Source organism: Micrasema longulum, unplaced genomic scaffold (genome assembly GCF_059751315.1).
Source record: "Micrasema longulum isolate JH-2025_06_02 unplaced genomic scaffold, ASM5975131v1 h1tg000818l, whole genome shotgun sequence".
Classification (NCBI taxonomy): Eukaryota; Metazoa; Arthropoda; class Insecta; order Trichoptera; family Brachycentridae; genus Micrasema; species Micrasema longulum.
Window position 1 is genome coordinate 298,500 of NW_028278010.1, and position 19,361 is coordinate 317,860.

Below are 19,361 nucleotides of genomic sequence, written 5' to 3' on the forward strand. Positions count from 1 at the left end.
AAAGAATATTAATGCGGGAATGATGCGGATGTCAAGTTCTTTCTTATTCTATTTGGTGTATCAGGATTAGATATTGGTTGCGGTGATGATATAAATGCTGACACTTAAGCGGTAACTTCCTATAGCAAGATAGCGGTACGAATCTTATTTGTTGTTGTTAGTTTATAGTGCGGATCACAGAAGACATAATTTATTTTAAGGAAAAATACAGCTGTCAGTTTTATTTGAAAATGGAATTTGTGAACTGTTGCAATGCGGTAGGTACTGCCAGGCTGCTCAGGTTCCTACTTCTCAAGGAAAAGCCGACAACCAAAACATATAAATGGCAGTAAACATTCACGCGTAACCAACATGTATACAGTAAAACTTCAATTATCCGGCTTAATGAGTGCCAGATGTTATTCCGATATTATTAAGAAATTCAGATAATTGGATTAACCATTAAATTAAGGAAATATTTTGAAAGATAACTCAAATTTTACTCTAAGTTCACTTTTTAATTGCTTTTAAAATAATACCGCCAATCGGAACCACATTAAAACTTACTCAATTAGAGCGACGGGCAGGCGCGCCAGCAGCCAGTGCCCTCTTTTTATTTGTGTTTTATTGTAACATGTCCTTTATTTTTTATTTTCTGATGATTCAGATATTTGGCAATCCAGATGACTGGAGTTAAGACAAATGTAGTTCTAGTGTAATTTTTTTTACAGAAACAAAATATTAACTAAAAATCTGCACTATATCCTGTGGAAAGGAAAGGAGGAGAAAGGAAAAACTAAAATATTCAGACAGTGACATTTCAGTCTAGATTTAAATGTAAATAAAGAAGAATTATCTTTACAATATCGTCATTTTAATTAGGTAAGTATGCATGTTATAGAGAATGCGTAATTGTAATAGCGTAAATTGAAGCTACGAGAAAAACTAATTATTAAAGACTAAGAATTTTTTATACTTAATAAAGGGATATCACGAGTTAGAGAGAAATCCATCTTGTGGAAGAAGTCCAATAAGATGGACAGACTTGGTGACAGAAGTGACTGGCGTCTCGTCAGAAGTGTACTGAGGCGGATCCTAACTACTTGTTTTGCTCCTGCCGAGGTGACCACGACTGTTCCATCAAGAGTAATCTACTCGGAATAATTGACGATTTAAAATAATAAGTATGAAAATGAGAAATGTGTATGTTGGCAGAATGGTGAAGTGATAAGTCAAACTAGCCAGACAGGTCATATGCAGTGTAAATGCGTAAACTAACTTATTCCTTTCTCAAAAAAATTAGTCTGTGTTAAATCAATAAATTTTTCCGACTGCTTTATAAATAGATGTGCTAAAAAATTGAAATCAAATTGTAGCAGTGCGGATCAAGCTAACATTTTTTTTTATGAAGTCTGCAAGATCTCACTTTGATGAGGGTTAGGAATACACATGTAATAAAAAAATTGTGACAACATATAAATCTATTTATCCTGAATAGTTCTAACACATACATTATTCCATTAGAGTAAATACAACAAAAATATTAACATGTTACAAAATTTTTATTCCACTTTCAACTCGACGCGTGCAATAGCTTTTTTATATCTATAACAACAATTAGCTCTCACGTGTTTCAGCAAATCGGACGAGCGGAAAAATCCCCTAGAGCATGTTTTGCAAACATGGGTGTGACATTTATTATGAACTTTTAAAATGTGATAATCTAATTTGAACTGCATCGAAAATGCGGCCGTGCAAGGATCATGCGGACAGGGAAATTTGTTTAAATTTCGATGGATGACCAGGTGTGTGCTCAAACTTTGTAAAAGAGGGAATTTCTTATTACAAATATTGCATTCGAAAGATTTTTCTCCATAATGTAGTTTCATGTGTTTGGATAAATTGTTAAATGAGCGCTTGCATCGGTCGCAGTGCCCCGAACGCCCGGAATGCTTGGCTTTAATATGGTATTTTAGATTTGTTAACACGTTATAAGCCGCCCCGCAAGTTTCACAGACATGCGGCTTCATTGCCGAGTGCATGTTTTGCACGTGCAACATGACGGAGCGTTTGGATTTGAGAGGTTTATCGCAGATATGACACGCGAACTTCTTCTCGTCCGTGTGGGAAATCTTGTGTTTGTTCAAGGCCGTGCGGCAGATGAAAGATTTGCCGCATATTTCACACGCGAAGGGCTTTTCCCCCGTGTGCGTTCGTCTGTGGGTGATGAGGCCGTTCGATTGGGAAAAAGATCGCGGGCACTGACTGCATCTGTACGGCTTTTCTTTGGTGTGCGTGCGCATGTGGACGACGAGATGATTTTTGCTCTTGCTGCACTTGCCACAAATATCGCAGATAAAATCGCTGTTTTCGGGTTTGAATTCTGCGTGGGTCCTCAGATGTCTCTTGAGGGTCCCGTACAGACCGAAGCACTTAAGGCAAGAAGGGCATTGGAACGGTTTTTCGCCGGTGTGTTTCCTGCTGTGACCTATTAAGAGAGATTTATGCCGAGTGGAATAATTGCACAGATCGCATTTAAAAACTGGTTTTTCATCCGTTGCACTTTTACCCTTTTTTCTAATTCCCTTTTTTCGCTTAGATTCGGTTTTAATATAGTTTGCTTCGATTTCCTCGCGGTTGTCTTCACTTTGAGGTTCGGGAGAGTTCTGCGTGTCGTCGTAATACTTGTCTTCGATTTCTTCCTTTATATTGCTCACTACAGAACTTATTGGACCGCCCTCTTCCTTCGAGGTGGATTCATGTTTTAAATTCAGATGCTTATCTTTCACTGAACGACATTTATTGACAAATTTTACAACCACCATTAGATCACTCGTGCACTGGTCACAAATAACACTCGACAGATTTTCATCATGAGTGAATTCCAAGCCAGTGTACTCTTTGATCAAATCACTATATTTTGCATTTGTATCATCTCTTGACTCAAAAACACTGCACACGGATTTATTTTCTAAACGGCATATGCAACACGTGGAGATATTTATATTAATCATAGTTACTCAATTAAATTAAAGAAACTGATCAATAAACGAATCCCCAAATACAATAATTATAAACTTTATTTTTGACGCCTGTCTAATGTCAAACGTCAAAGTCAAAATTCAAGATGTCAACTTGTGTCTTGTGTCAACTATTTGACATTTCATGATCGGGGTGCGTTTATAAACACAATTCGACTAGTGAAGAACTTTTCAAAGTATCGAATAGTTTTGATAATGGATACAATATAATACCAATAAAAAAATTGTACTAGACAAAATGGCTGACTTTTTATTAAAATTATATACAATGCGTTTTAATGTTTAATAACCTTATGTAATGTGATAGTGCCTCTAGATGAACCAAATAAATATACAAATTTTGTTTGTACCTAAGGTACATTAGAATATTTTATTTGAAAACGTTCTGTTAACAAGCTTTAGACAGCCACGACTGCGACATAGTAGAAATACAAAATACATAACGTTACACATTTATCTACACAAATAACATCGAACTTGATGATGGACGCTGTAATGCAATCCGAAACTTCAGTCGGGAGTACGATCGATACATAGTAATCCAGAAAATCTTACTGTGCATCTGAACGACTGAAAATTTAAAAAAAAGTTTCAGCACTGTACTTATTTTATCCCTATGCTACCACTTGATTCTTCAAATATAATTATTTATTTGTACATAATTATTTGATCTTTTTTTTTGTGATCTTTCTCATTAATTTGACGCACTCCAAGAAACTAAAAACATCAACAAATCTATGGAATCTTCTCGTCAAATCTCCCTCAAAACTTCAAACTTATAAACATGCCAGAAATATTATTTGCATTTTAGTTTTTTTTTTAATTTGTATAAATTTTCACAACTTTGAAATGTTTTAAATATATTACATCCAAAATAAAAATAATTATGAATAAAATCAACTCGATGTGCCGAGTTTGCCTGATAGAAAAAAAATCAGGTAACTTAATTTTTGAAGGGAAGCATTCTAAAATGAAGTACAGTGAACTTATAAGGGAATACACAGGACTGGAAATAATTTACCACGAAAACTTACCCAGCAATATATGCGACGATTGCACTAAGGAACTAATGGTTGTTGTTCAATTTAACGACAAATGTCGACAGTCAAACAACAAATTACATGAGATATTTAATTTTAACGTATTGTTGAATAAGAATGAAGTTGAGATTGTTTTTAACGAAGACGAGGATATTTCCAAAAAAGAGTATCAAGTAAAGGAAGAAATAACAGAACTTGATGATATTTTCTGTGAATCCCTAAGCAATACGGACGCCGTAGATGAAGTTAAGAATAAATCTGTATGTATAAAAACTAAAAACAAAATTTTGAAACGAAAATTCACCAAACAAAAAACTAAATTTAAATCGAATGTGCAAAAAAAATTGTTTAAATGCGATGTTTGTAATTTTTCCGTTCCAAATAAGTCGGCCTTGATAATACACAGCAGAAAGCATACAAAGGAGAAGCCTTATCAGTGCCCAGTTTGCCAGAGATGTTTTGCTCTTCGAGGCACTCTTAAAGAACACATTGACAGAATTCACAGGGACGACAAATCCACAAATAGAGAATTCATTTGTGATGTCTGTGGAAAATCTAGCATTAAAAAGTGTCATCTTGTGGTGCACATGCGAACACATACAAAAGAAAAGCCGTACATATGTTCCTACTGCCCACAATCCTTTTCGCAATCTGCATCCCTTATCAAACACACCAGAATCCATACTGGAGAAAAACCGTTTTCCTGTGATATATGCGGGAAACAGTTCTCGTCTCACTCTGGTTACAATTCACACAGAGCGGTACACACAGATGCAAAGGAACACGTCTGCCCCTTCTGTGATAAGCCTCTAAAAACAAAAAACATTCTCCGGCAACATATCACAAACATGCACGAAACAGGGCGGCCGCACATCTGCGATAAATGTGGCGCCGCCTTCAATCTGCTCGTCAATCTGAAGTCGCACATTTTAAAAGTGCATTCGGAACTTTCAGGAGATTGCAGAAAATGCAAACGGTCGTTTTCCAACATAGAGGTGCACATGAGAATCCACAACGGGGAGAAACCGTTTGAATGCAGTTTTTGTAAACAAATGTTTTCTTTTCAAAGAAGTCTCACGAGACATTTGATCAGGCATCACGATTCTAATGAATTTCCCTGCCCGCACGATTCGTGTGGATCTACATTTTCTCTTCAGTTTAAGTTGAATTATCACATGTTGAAATGTCACCCGAATCCTTCGCATAACTGTGATGTTTGTTCTGAAGGATTCTACCGTTCTTGCGACCTTTTGAAACACATAAATAATTGTCACAGAAAAGAAATTAAATTAAAACCAGAAAAATAAAAATAATGTTATTTCGATTTATTATTTTATTATGCACAAAAAACAAAAATATTAATAATTTCATTTGTAAATATACTGTAACATCATTGTTCACAAAAACATAGATAAAACAAAGGATTCTAGCAAGATTGGCATGTTACAACAGAGATGGAGAATATTTTAGAGAAGGAAATATTGAATTCAAATTTCTGTTGATTTTTGTGAAGTTAAAGAGCCGAGTTAAATCGATGGAGTAAGATTCATCCGATTGAATTATTTTACCTGCTAGGCAAGGCCTGAAAACATTTTCCAATATTTGTATTTCTTGAAGAATACAGATGACTTGTCCAAATATTTGTAGACAGGCTGAATTTTACTCCCTAGGGAGCTAAGATCTAAATTGATTGCAACAGAGGGAAAACAATTTTGACAAGGTAATATGGAAATCTAGGCATTTACGGGGCTTGTGACTTGCTATTGGCTGGTTTAAGTGGCCACTCAACACACTGTATAATATTGACCATTCTGCCCGTGTTTAAACATCCAATTTTCCTCAACTCTTCCATCTGTTGACTTCTGTGAAATAAAAGAGCTAAATCCTTTCAATCCTTTCAATGTATGTTATTTACATATTTTTTTTGCACTATAACAGGCCAGGAGGCCTAATTACAGTGGTGAATTACATCACAGAGCACCCAGGCTTGAGAAAAATCACATTTTTTAAATTTTTGTGTTCTCACCGGTAATCGAACCCGGAACCTTCCGTGCGTGAGTCAAGCATCTTGACCACTACACCACGGAGGCCGCCATTGATGTGGGTGAGATTTATCTGACTGAATTTTTAAATGCCTAGACTTCCTTATCCCTTACTAAAAATGTTTTCCCTCTCTGTTGTAATAAATTGAGAGTTGTAAATAATTTACTATTGGAAAACTAAACTCCCTTCTTTAAACTTTAGTTAACTTTTTTCAACTCTATTTATTTAATGAACTCTTCTGGCTCTAAATGCAACTGGCTCTAAATGACATTACGAAAATCAATTTATCTTGCTAGGATATTTTCCAACCAACTTAAAACCATAATATTATAGTAAAACTGTGTCACTTAAATTATCAAAAGTGATGCAGTTTTTATTTTGACCTGTTAATTTCAACCTGTTGAAATTTGCTTATATCTAGTGGCATTGTTAAAATTGGATACTCTGTAGGTGTGTTTTAATATTAATGCTATTTGGATGTACATAAAATTATATTTCAATAGAAAACTGGTATTAAACACTTGTAAAATAACTAATCATTGAGATTTATTTATACTAAATCTGTGAGGAAGATAGTGTCCATGGGGCTCGACTGTGGAATCATCTCCCATCCACTATCAAAGATGTTTCTACAGTATCTCTGTTTAAATCACACCCGAAAAAACATCTTTCTCTTCCTTAATCTCTCCTCTTTTCCTTTCTCTTAATTCCCTTTCCCTATATTCATTAATTTATATATGTACACGTATTTCTAGTTCTATTTTCCTTTTCTTGCATACATTTTGAAACTTAAATAATATAAATAACACCCTTTTTATTTTTTAATCTTGAAGTACTTTGGCGGACTTATTGCTAAAATTAAAATATTCCAGTCATTCAAAACACAGTTTGGCAAAAATATGAACTAAAAAATATAAAAAAATACGTATATGAAAAAACCTAATTAATAAAAAATAATGTCTGTTTTTTATTAGGGAGATAAAGCTTGCACGTATTAACGGAATAAAAGTACATTATGCTACACACATCAAAGGATGAGGAATGTAGGACCAGGTAATGAGTTTGGAAGGAGACTGGAAGAGGAACCAGGAAAGAGAAGAAATAAAAAATATTTTATTGGCTGGTTGAAGATTTGAATTGCCATTTGGCAATAAACCCGCCAATGTACAAATATCTACATATAAGATAGAAATAAATAAGATAGACGTTTTCTTAATCCTTGCTTCCCATCATTTTGAACCTGGCTATTGTTTTTCCTATCGTATTTAATATTTGCTTCGCCCCTTCGGATCCCGAGCCCTGTGCCTCCACCCCCAGAGCGCGTGCGCTCTCCCTGACCAAGAAATCCAACTCCGCTTGGACGGAAGTGTTGTTAGCGCCGCTGTTGGTGCTCTGGTTTATCGGCACGAGACAGCTGTTGGTCAGCTGAGCCAGTCGAGCTCGCTCGGAACTGAACGCCTCATCGAGGTCCAATAGTTCTAATGGAGGAGGGGGCAAGTCGCTGAAACTCGGAGGAAATACCTGTAATAAAAATAATTGAATTACCAATTTATTAGATAAAAAACAAATTCTCCCAAACTTAATAATACACATCAATACGATTATGTGCATAAATTTCTCATGTAATATAATGTATATTAATTGTATTGAATTTTGGTTTGCCAGTACATCTGAAAATACACGTGAAATACATACACAGATTTGGTATATTGGTAAATATGTGGATGATTTATGCGAACATTTTCAATTCAACTTACCGCTACTTGGTGTGAAGGGAGAGGTGTTTCAAATTGTGGAGTAATTAACTTGAGAGGTTCATGTTTTATTCCCAGAAGTTTGTACAACTCTATCGCTTCAGAGACTAAAAAATACAGCTATAATATTATATTATGTTCATAGGTTTTATTTTACATTATTGTATCCACCTAAAAACGGACCAAAGTATTATAAAATGAGTAATTAGTATTCATAAAATTAGGGCGAATTAGAAGTATGGTGTAAACAATAAACTTATACGTGCAGTATCACCTCTATGAGGAGAGTTCAGCTTAAACAGGGAGGCGTAATGTCGCCATGGTTGTTTAATCTATACATGGACAACTGTATGAAAGAGATAGAATGTATGGGTATTGGAGCGAAAATGGATAATTTTTCAGTAAGCTGCTTGTTGTATGCTGATGATGCCGTTCTGTTAGCAAGCAGCAAGGATGATTTGCAACAAATAGTCTCTAGAATGTATGATTTATGCCTGGAGAGCGAATTGGTGATGAACGAAAGTAAGTCAAAAGTGATGGTATTTGAAAGGGGAAGTGAGGTTGCTGACTGCATAATAAATGTAAACAACTAATGTCTCGAACAAGTAGAAGAATTTGAGTATCTGCGAAGCATGTTTTTAAGAGATGGAAGAGTAGAAAAAGATGTTGAAAGGAGAGTGAATGCGGGCAACAAAATGAATGGCTCACTAAGCACAGTAATTGCTAATAAAAATGTGTCAATCGAAGCTAAACTGGCAGTGCACAATGGAGTTTTAGTCCTAACACTTATGGAAGTGAAACATGGAATTTGCAGAGGAAGGATGAAAGCCGAGTGAACGCAGTTAAAATGTGATCTCTTCGACGAATGTGTGGGAAATCAATGTATGACAGGGTTACGAATGATAAAATCAGGCGAGAGTGTAAATCTGAGTAAAGTATAACTGATAAGATTAAGAAAGGGTCTCTGAGATGGTTTGGTCATGTAGAAAGAATGGACTACGAAAAAATGGTAAAACAAATATTTATGGCCAAAATGAACGGTAACGTGAGACGAGGACGACCAAGGAAGACGTGGCATGATCAGATAAACCAAAATCTTAAGTCTGGTCATGTCAAAAGCAGACAGAACCGAAGAGCATGTATGACAAGATGTATGAATGTGGAAGAAGCTAGGAATATATGCCACGATAGACGTGTGTGGCGATCCATTCTCTCTGCCTGGCCCTACAAGGAAATGGCGTGATGTTAGTAGTAGTAGGACTTGATAATTGGCAGTTTTTAATACTGTAATTTGATGTTATGATGTAATTACTACAACTAGGTAACTTTAAAACCAACATTTTTGAAAAACAGATATTCTACAAATAGACAAGCCATGCATTCAAATCATATTATGATGATTTGAATGCATGACTTGTCTATTTGTAGCATTTATTGAGGAGGGTAAAAAAAAGGGGTTTTAGGTGGGTAACTCACAAATGCTGATGTTGAAGTTAATGTTGAACTTATTTACAATAGGTAGTCAAAAATAGTTTATATATGTAAAATTTTAGTAAAAAATATCAAAATAAAAATATGTGGATTTAGAAAAATTAATTGTATTTTCGAAATCAATATGGATATTGTAGAAAAATTTTAAAATCAAATTGTTAAAAATTATGTCCCTAGCAAAACGCGACATGTTTAGCTTTTAAAATTGTGACGAAAGATTCATGACGATGTTCTTTTTAAATTCAAAAGATCAAAGCTCAAAATTTAACCGAATCGTGATGTATTGTGAGCGCGGCTAATGCAATGGACTATGGACTGTTTTCGAAGGAGTTAAAAATTATAAATTTAATATATTTTTTTTACTCTACAGTATTTCATAAGCCCGTATTGACTTAAGATTGTAAAAAAAAATAATCGTGGTATTTCCCTATTTTATACAAATTTAACTAACATGCATGAAAATCTGCGGAGCTGGACCTACCATGGGTTCAGTTGGCACAAAGAACCAGACACCTGCTTACAACCCTTTTAATACCCTATCATCGCTCTAATTTTTTGCCTCCTCTTTCACAGTAGTAGCCGCTCGATTGTGGAATAATCTACCCACTAATGTTAGAGACGCCCCTTCTTTATTTACATTTAAGTCAAGATTGAAATGTCACTATCTATATATTATATTGTTCCTTTATTCTTCTTCTTTCCTTTCCATCCCCTCTCCTCTCTTCATAGTATAGTGTTATTTTTTTTCTAAATATATTTATTTTTGTTAATCTTTGCTTTTAATTTTTGTATAAAATTGTAAGATTCAATATGTCCATGTATTTATAATTTTCTCAAACTGAACGGTTTGTGTAGGTAGGAAGAAATTGCCTTAAGGTAATATGCCCGCCCTTTTATGTATATTTATTGTATATGTATATAAAGTGTCAAATAAATAAATAAAAATAAAATACAAGGGAGGGGAGAATAATATGCTCGTATTAATTTTTAAATGTGTATATTCCCGTCCCCTTTCAGAAAGTTACGGGGCGCTGGGTCCCTTCAGGTCCGGCCTAGAAGGTCCGAAGTTCGATTCTCTATAAAATAAATATTTCTCGTGACATTTAATATGTACCATTATTGTAGTTGAAAGAGAAGAGATGCATATCAAACATTCCTGTGAAGTCGGCATTCTTCGACTTGTTGTTCAAGTCTCCGAGGTCTCCTCCGATATCACTCACTGCCAGACCAGGGCGAAGTATCTCCGACATGAACACAGTGTCCGGGAGAGTCCTGTACGGATTTATCTGGAAAACATTTACATTAGTTACCTCGAAGGGATTGGTAATAAACTGAATTTCCAAAATGAAAGTGTCAGGATCATCATTTTCTTCTAACTTTAAATAGAGGAAGGAATTCATTTTCATAATATTGATGTTTTTTGTTGATATTTCTTGATAAAACTCCATAGTTAATGATTTTGATAAAATTATAAATAAAATTATCAATGAAACTTCTTGGTTTAGTTTTACTCTTTTATTATTTTGACCAACGAGCGCTTTCACCTAAGTAGGCATCTTCAAGACTGGTATATTTCCCACTCTGTTGTATTTCGCCATGTGTTATTTTCCCACCTTTTAAACAATAATTGCTTAATCCCAATTTCGGTCTGAAAACTTCCAAAAATGAACTGTTTAGCAAACTAGTTGTAAATATTTATGTTTTCTGTCCTCTGTTAAAATACTTATTTGATCTTCTTATCTCCAAAATATGTTAAGAATAGTATAAAAGCTGTAAACGTTGTAAACAATTCACCAGTCTTGAAGATGCCTACTTAGGCGAAAGCGCTCGTTGGTCAAAATAATAAAAGAATAAAACTAAACCAAGAAATTTCATTGATAATTTTATTTATAATTTTATCAAAATCATTAACTATGGAGTTTTATCAAGAAATATCAACAAAAATCCTCAATATTATGAAAATGAATTCCCTCCTCTATTTAAAGGTTAAAGAGAATGATGATCTTGACACTTTCATTTCGGAAAACTTAGTATGGATCAACAATATTATGAGTTTGTCCAAATGTTTGCAGACAAAAGACTGAATTCACTGCTCAGGGAGGGATTGAGATTAACATATCGTCCTTGGATGCGTAATACCTCCAATTTGACAAAATTGAAATTACACAGGAGAGTGAAAAAACCGATTTTTAAGCAAGGAAATGAAGGAAAACTGCCAATTTCTTTAAAAAACGTGTAAATAATTATGTATTTTTATAAATATATTTTTATTGTATTTGAATAGATACATTTAGAAATATAATTTAAATTGAAATTATATTATGATGATTTGAATGCATAACTTTTCTATTTGTAGCATTCATGGAGGATGATAGAAAAATATGTTTTTAGTGGTTAACTAAAAAATACTGATTTTAAGTTACCTAGTTGTAAAAATTACCCCGCACCATGAAACTCTAGGCATTTACAGGACTGCCACTTTAAACACTGTAAAATTCACTATCCTGCCTATCTTTATTTAAACATCCGCATTGCCTCAACTCTTCCATATGCGGATGTTTAAGCATGGGCAGAATGGTGAATGTTACAATATGTAAAGTGGCCACTTCAATCAGCTAATGACCGGTCACAAGCCCTGTGAATCCCTAGAGTTCTATAAATTCTTCTCTAAAAAGTCCTCTATCTCTGTTATAATATGTTAACTTAGTACAAACTTAATACATATTTTTTTGAACTCACATCTGGATCATCAGCATCGACAGGATGCAACTGCATCTCAAGAGTTGAGGTTAAGAAGCCGAAGACAATTTCCCTTATGAGATCGTTACTCTCCTGTTCTATATATTGATCCTCAAAGAAATGACCGGAGCCAAAGACAACCAGTTTTCCTGTGAATAATTAATAAAATGTCGATAGATTTTTTACAAGTCATTTGACAAAAAGAAACAATAAGATTCAATAAAATAAAATAAAAACATTTTTTTTCAAATTTTTGTAGACAAGAACTGGATTCAACCCCCTAGGAAGCTTTTAATAATAACATGTTACAACAGAGATGAAAAACATTTTAGATACATGGCTTATGACCTGTCGTTAGCTGTTTTTAAATTAAAAGAATTTTTTTTACATCAGCATTTTTTGAACATTCATCAATTCCCGTCAAACTGCAAAAGCAGTTTTTTTGCAATTTTAAGTGGCCACTTTACACACTGTGTAACATTCACCATTCTGTATATATTTGATCATCTATATTCCTTCAATTCTTCCTTCTGTTGATGTTTGTGAATTTTTAAAAGATAAAGTTTGTGTTAATTCAATTTCAATAGTTTCCCATATAATTAATAATGTATGTATATTATTTACCATTTTTTTCTGTGTTGCAAAAGGAAGCCAATGGTCTCTTGACTGGATATGCCATTTCTCCGCTGGAGAGGATCACAATAGACGGTTTCTTCACATTCAGGGTGGCTCCGTGTGGATAAACAAAACTTGGAGACTCCTCGTCACTGTAACCATTACAATCGGTCATTTAAGATAAAAATAAAATAAAAAATAAATAAGAAACTAATATTTCAAAAACACAACCTCCAAAAAAAGTTTGGAATCACATTTTTATTTTTTTGTTTTAAGACTTTTTTGCAATTAGTTTACACTACTTGAATTTTTAGATTGTACTAACCAGTTCCAATTAAATGTCTATTATCTTACTTATGTTCTGAAAAAATATTGTATTGTCCGGGAACCAATCAAAATAATCCAATGGTGTAAAAAATGTAATAATAAATTCTCTAAATGAATAATTAACATGAATATTTTCGCATAAACATCACAAACCTGTATTCGATACTTTCAGTTCTATAAGAAGATAATTTCTTGATTGATTTTACAACAGAACGATTAACAATTCCATTTGTAACAAGACACTGCTTCGGGTGGAAATATTTATTATATTTTGCTCTCACTGCACAATCTAAAAAATTAGAATAACCAGGATTTAATTTACTAACACGCCATGTAAGATATCTTCTCTGCCTACCTAAACGGGGATACGGCGTGATGGATCGTTTGTTCTTAATACATAAATAAAACATTTTAATTAGTGTTTTCTATTTTGCTGTTTTATTATATTTAATTTAACTACATATTTTTTTAATACGAAAATAAATACAGTCAAACTTGGTTATTAAGAGGAAGACGGGACCGACTAAATTTGCTCGTTATACCAGATAAAGGTTTTTTAAATCCAATCGCCATTGAATAATGTCACTATTGATAATTGTAATTGAACGTAGTTATGCAGAAAGCAGCCAGTCTACAATTTCGGAAAAATGATATATTGATGTTATCGGGTGCAGTAAGGTCGATTCTATGTTCTGCTAAAAACAGCCAGACCGCTTTCATATAAAAAAAAAACTGTATTAATCACCTCTGGAAAAAGGTGTCGATCACAAAAACGGCATTTCTCAATTTGCAAAAAACACCCACAAAACTAAAAAATTTTTATCTTACTTTAAATATCTTTTAAACTGGTCAAATACACAATAAGATTCTTGTTTGTAAAATATAAAAAAACTTATGTATTCATTGTTTATCGTTTTTTATAGTCAAAAACATTCAAACTATTGTGTAGATTTTATAATTCACTCTTTTCACAAAATGGCTATTATCTCAGTTTCACTTTTCTATGGCTGGCTGCTTTCTGTATAACTACGTTCAATTGATGCTTGCAAACATACCAGTTCAACAATTTCAAATTCAGATAAATAAATGTTTGTATTTTTTCACAATGTTGACAATGTGATAAGGATAGAGAAAACTTTTTACACACTTTAACATATTTCGCGTCACATTCTATTTTATATATAATTGCCACTTTTCTGCAAATTCAAACACTTCTGCTTGTTAGTAGTCATGTTTATAATTCAAGGGTTAGGTTTTAACTTAACTGACATCACCCACTCCTAATGTTCATTATGCATTGACCATAGAACTGTTAAAAAAAAACATTATAAAACCCCCCAAACGAGGATGTCATTCATAAACTACAAAAGACGTTGTAAATTGTAATGAGGTGCCGAGCCTGCGCTTACTAAGTCCACAAAGCTCGGATTTTTTACACGCAATTCCAACCATATGTGTGATACTTTGTCAATGTTGTCGGCCAAAACACCACTTAGGTATTTAGACGCTTGCATAGTATCATAAACGTAAACCAATCCCATCGCCCAGCGGCATCGGTAATAAGTTAGTCCCCCATTTGGATTTATTATATAGGTTCTTATTTCGACAATGATTTTTTTAAACAATTGAAGAGTTAACAAATTACAACAGGGATGGAGAATACCTTAAATAAGGGAATATGGAAGTCAAGGCATTTACAGGGCTTATGACCTGTCATTGGCTGGTTTAAGTGGCCACTTTACACACTGTGTAACATTCACCATTTTGCCTATGTTTGAACATCCATATTATTTGTATGTGATGTATTGTAGGGGTTATGTCTTTCAATTGAGTAAGAGTAGTTTTTGAAACTGTAAGTGAGTATTGTTTTAGCTTACAATTGTTTTGGTGTCATAAGTTGTAAGATTCAGCATACTCGTTTATTGCAAGATTGACTCTTAACAGATCTAGCTGTTTACTCTAGGAGAGAATATCCTGGAATGGCCCTACCGGGGTATGTGGGTATTTAGATATTGTTACAGTTATCATACCTACTCCCTTACCATTATTTATCACGACTCCATATTCTTCCAGAAAGAAATTAATATTTGTGTTGTTATTTTCCTCTCCTCCATCGGTCAAGGTGACCAGAACTGCTCCTCCGTCTGCCACGAACTTCTTCAGGCAGGTCAGTTCAGAGTCAGTAAACACGTCTTGAGGAGTTCCGATGACAAGGACACGAGCGTCTTCCAGAACAGTCGCAGAGAGCTCTTCGCGATTTCTAAAAAGAAATAATATTTGGCTGATTTATATAGCGCCATTTTTGTAAAAAATCACCTCAAGGGCGCTTTACAATTGTATATCTAAACTTACATTCTAATTAAACTTAAGTGATATATTATATTTCCAGATTAAAAAATTGAGGGTATGTTAGTTTAAAGAAGTGGGATTTTAGTTGGGATCTGAACTGACTAGGACTGTCGATGATTCGTAAGTTTGAAGGCAATTAGTTCCAGGCAGAGGGGCCGGCGGCGGCAAAAGCACGATCTCCAAATCTAGTGTTTGGGGAGCGTCGAATTTCGACAAGTTTTCCTTTTCCTGAATCAAATGCTGACCTAAGAGTAGGTTTTTTTTGGCATGTATTTTCCCTAATACAAAGGTCCGATAGGTATTTTGGAGCCATTTCATGAAGGGATTTGAATACTGTCCAGCACAGCTTGTATTTTATTCTCTCTGGGCTTTTTAACCAGTGCAAATCTCGAAGATGTTGTGAGATGTGAGAATATTTTTTTACTCCCGTAATCCTTGCCCGTAATAATCATGTAACATGAAGGATTAGAGGCAGCGCCGGATCTAACGCCCCTGCACTTACTGAAAAGGGATGGAAATAAACATGTTTGCAAATGACTACGAGCATATTATTGTCCCCTCCCTTGAAAGCAAGTGTCTGGTTCTTTGTGCCGACTGAATTCATGGTAGGTCTGGCCTTGATGGAGTTAAAAAAATGACACCAATAATGGCACACCTATACCAGTAACAGTATGCGGTGTGAAATTTGGAGTCCTTATTTAAAAGAATACAGAGTTGCTGAAGCAAGTCCAAAGAAAGGCAATTTAAACGGTAATTTTTATAAGGAACAAAACATATCAGGACTGCTTAAGAGAGCTTAGTTTGAGTTCACCGGCAGAGCAGAGGCAGCGTAGTGACTTAGTTGAAACATTCAAGAAGTTGAAATCAATGTTCACTTTGATGATAGCCGCCATCTTAGAGGTTATTCCTTAAAATGAGAAAGTTCAGTCGTTTTTTTTAAATTGTTAATAGACTATCAAACAAAGACACAAAATACACTTTCATGTATTGTATTATCAACGCTATGATTTTTTAGAGTTAGATCATTTAAAAATTACTACACATGTGACATCACAAGTTTTTTTCGGTGAGTTTTGCTAATTGGTGAATGGTTTCCTGAAAGCCAGAAATCTATCACACTATCATTAGTTGATTCAGAAGAACGAGTGAAGTCCTTCAAAACAGTTCATTTTCAAAATCATTAATTTTGTATTTTTAAGAAACTTTGCAATATTTACTGCGCGTCCTAAAACATTTTTCATATCCAATTTCCCGTGGCACTTAACTTTCTTATTTATTTATTTCGACGACTTACGCCTTTGCCAAAGTATAAAATAATATTGAAAAACAATTATAATAAAACAAAACACCCGAACACAGAATAAAAAATGTAGACACGTGAAATAAAATCAGCAGAAAATAAGGAAATAATAAAGAAAAATTAAATAAGAAATTATAACATAGGTATGCAGCAAATTAACAATAAATAAAGGGTTTAAATAAAAAAAGTATTGAAGTAACAGAGGCGATGTATCATAGCATAAACAATAAAACAAATATAACACTTAGTACATTTTTATAATTTAGAAAAGAAGTGATGAAAAAGTAATGATTTTAATTATTATTTTTTTTATTTAACTTTTTGTACATAATGTTATTTGTACATTGGCGGGCTTATTGCCAAATGGCAATTTCTTCCAACCAACCTATAAAATTTTAGCTTTATTTTTATAATTCAAGTTCAGAACATATTCAATAGAGAAAAAAAAGATTAAAAAGTTAAAAATATATAAAAATAGAAATAAACGTATTTGTTTATAAATTACCTTAAATCAAAACTATTACTCAATGGGAAAAGGGAAAAAAGAGGAAAGAGGAAAAAGGAAAGGAGGAGAGATTAAGGAAGAGAAAGGAGATGTTTCTTCAGACGTGATTTAAACAGAGATAATGTAGTAACATCTTTGATGGTGGATGGGAGATGATTCCACAGTCGAGCCGCATGGACACTATATGAGTTAGAGAAGAAAGAGCAATTGTGGATGGGTATTAAAAGAGTGCCTTGAGAATTAGAACGAAGAGGTAAACCATGAACTGATAAGGGTTGAAATTTTTCACGCAGGTATATAGGAGCGTTAGGACTATGAAGTACATTGAACAGAAGTGAGAGGGAGTGATAGTTTCTCCGCTGTCTAATTTTGAGCCGTTTCAGTTGCCTGCGATAATCAGAAATGTGGTCATATTTTCTAAGACCAAAAATGTACCTTATGCATGTATTCTGAAGTCGTTCAAGTTTATCGAGTTGCTCACAGCTTAAATCAGTCATGGAAACATCAGCGAAATCTAGAATGGGTAGTAGTGATGCTTGTACAATGGTGCATTTAGTATTAATGGGTAAGAATTTTTGCAACAATTCTAAGTGAGTGTAGACTGAAAAATATTTTGCGGCTTAATTCATTAGCATCAGAAAAATTATTGAAATAAAGATAAATTTAATAAGTCTAAGTTTCCACGTTTGTTTGCCAACATGTGGAACATATTAAACACTACCTTTATCTTATCCAACCCTAGGAAGAACTTCGAAATGGAATAGCCTTCCCGAGAAAGTGATTGGTGCTAGTTCAAAAAGCGCCTGGATAGCTTGATAGTCCAACAAATAAAAAATATTTAAAAAAAACGCCTTTTCATCATACACGATGGCATATTTCTTCACTGCATCACGTCATCGTTCAGTTAGAGAATTATGGCACAGGAGGCAATTACCCGCGAATTAAAATGCCATTTTCTTCGCATTAGTAACGTGCTTATGTAATTATACATTGTGGACATAGAATTGAGAATAGTCTTTGCAGAGCTAAACTTACATTGTAACTTTCCAAGATCCCTTGAGTTTTCTGTGTAAAATTTTGTAGTTCTCGTTTAATTTAAACATTTCATTCTTAGAAGAGTTGAATATGATTGTATTCTTTACATTAGGATCCTTCATTTTATTTATAGTATTTGTTCTCAATTATAAGAAAAATCCCTTTCACAACCAACCAAAAATTCAAAACATAAACCACATTGTTTGAATTGTATACATTTCGTCAGTCGTCAGTATTTCGTTGCTTAGCAACCAAATTTTTCTTTAAACACATTTATGGTTGTTCATTAAAAATAAAACTTTCACCCTGTCAATAATCAATTCCTAGATAAGCACCTTTCTTTTTATTATCAAGGATACAAAAGTATTGCTATTGCATAAATTTCGATATTTGTCGGTAAAAATAACAAGAAATATTTTTCTAATAAAAATATTTGAATAGAGTGATGGGTTGGAATTTAAATTTTCAGACCTTTTATTAAAATAGTATCTGTAAATAATTTTTCGGCTTAATTTTTATTTTGAAATTCAATCATCAGAGTAAATTTTTAAAAAGGTTTACGGTTAATAATTAGGTAATAAGGAAAACAATAAAAAAGTTCATTGGTTTAAAAAAAATAGAAAAATTAAAGACTATTAAACTAAGCCAAAAAATATTTTTTTTAGCTTTTGTGTATCGTATTATCAGCGCTATAATTTTCTAAAGTTTTCATTTTTTTTTATTACTCCGTGTGACGTTTTAAGTTCTCTTCTTTGTCAGTTCCACTGATTGGTCAGTTGACTTACGATAAACCGGAAATATATCACAACTCTAATCGTTCGTTGATTCATAAGAACTAGTAACGTCGTTCATTCGTTTTTATTAAAATATTATATTTTTTTTTAATACTTTTTCAAGAAACTTTGCCGTACAATTTAATACTTAATATTTTTTGTATCTAATTTCCCGTATGGCTGAACTTCCTCATTGCAGCTTTTGTGAAATAAAGTGGTGTTTTATCCATTTTTCTTTCGTTTACGTGTGGCAAAGGGAGTGAATTAGTTAAAATTTGATATTAAATATAATAAGTTCACGGAATTTAAACATATATTTAGTTTTTTTTGCAAATTACAAATGGAAATCTGTTTTTGTTTAAATATCTGT

General features: G+C 33.5%; 3 protein-coding genes across 4 annotated transcripts; 1 reads left to right on the top strand and 2 right to left on the bottom strand.

The window, feature by feature from the left end:
- Positions 1–1,445: 1,445 nt before the first annotated feature.
- On the bottom strand, positions 1,446–3,149 carry LOC148278864 (uncharacterized). Its single transcript, XM_088230782.1, has one exon. The coding sequence runs from the start codon at positions 2,991–2,993 to the stop codon at positions 1,542–1,544; it is 1,452 nt and encodes a 483-aa protein (XP_088086908.1). The 5' UTR covers positions 2,994–3,149; the 3' UTR covers positions 1,446–1,541.
- Positions 3,150–3,759: 610 nt separating this feature from the next.
- IFT52 (intraflagellar transport 52) lies at positions 3,760–18,538 on the bottom strand. 2 transcript variants are annotated; one of them, XM_088230781.1, is made up of 8 exons: positions 18,219–18,538; positions 15,072–15,289; positions 13,183–13,318; positions 12,712–12,854; positions 12,088–12,236; positions 10,463–10,634; positions 7,861–7,964; positions 3,760–7,624 (listed from the first exon to the last, which is right to left on the bottom strand). In XM_088230781.1, exons 1-8 carry the CDS (start codon positions 18,338–18,340, stop codon positions 7,316–7,318), a joined length of 1,353 nt encoding a protein of 450 aa, XP_088086907.1. In that variant the 5' UTR covers positions 18,341–18,538; the 3' UTR covers positions 3,760–7,315. The 2 variants fall into 2 exon arrangements, 1 of the variants encoding a protein (XP_088086907.1); XR_015823051.1 differs by lacking the exons at positions 3,760–7,624; positions 12,088–12,236.
- On the top strand, positions 3,907–5,384 carry LOC148278866 (zinc finger Y-chromosomal protein-like). Its single transcript, XM_088230780.1, has one exon. It carries the CDS (start codon positions 3,907–3,909, stop codon positions 5,365–5,367), a length of 1,461 nt encoding a protein of 486 aa, XP_088086906.1. The 3' UTR covers positions 5,368–5,384.
- Positions 18,539–19,361: the final 823 nt, after the last annotated feature.

Excerpts from the sequence above, each read along its gene's own strand:
- LOC148278864 (XM_088230782.1), bottom strand. The coding sequence starts at position 2,993 with ATGATTAATATAAATATCTCCACGTGTTGCATATGCCGTTTAGAAAAT.
- LOC148278866 (XM_088230780.1), top strand. The coding sequence starts at position 3,907 with ATGAATAAAATCAACTCGATGTGCCGAGTTTGCCTGATAGAAAAAAAA.
- IFT52 (XM_088230781.1), bottom strand. The coding sequence starts at position 18,340 with ATGAAGGATCCTAATGTAAAGAATACAATCATATTCAACTCTTCTAAG. Across the intron at positions 15,290-18,218 it reads GGATCTTGGAAAGTTACAAT|AAATCGCGAAGAGCTCTCTG; the intron begins GTAAGTTTAGCT and ends ATTTCTTTTTAG. Across the intron at positions 12,237-12,711 it reads TTGCAACACAGAAAAAAATG|GAAAACTGGTTGTCTTTGGC; the intron begins GTAAATAATATA and ends AATTATTCACAG.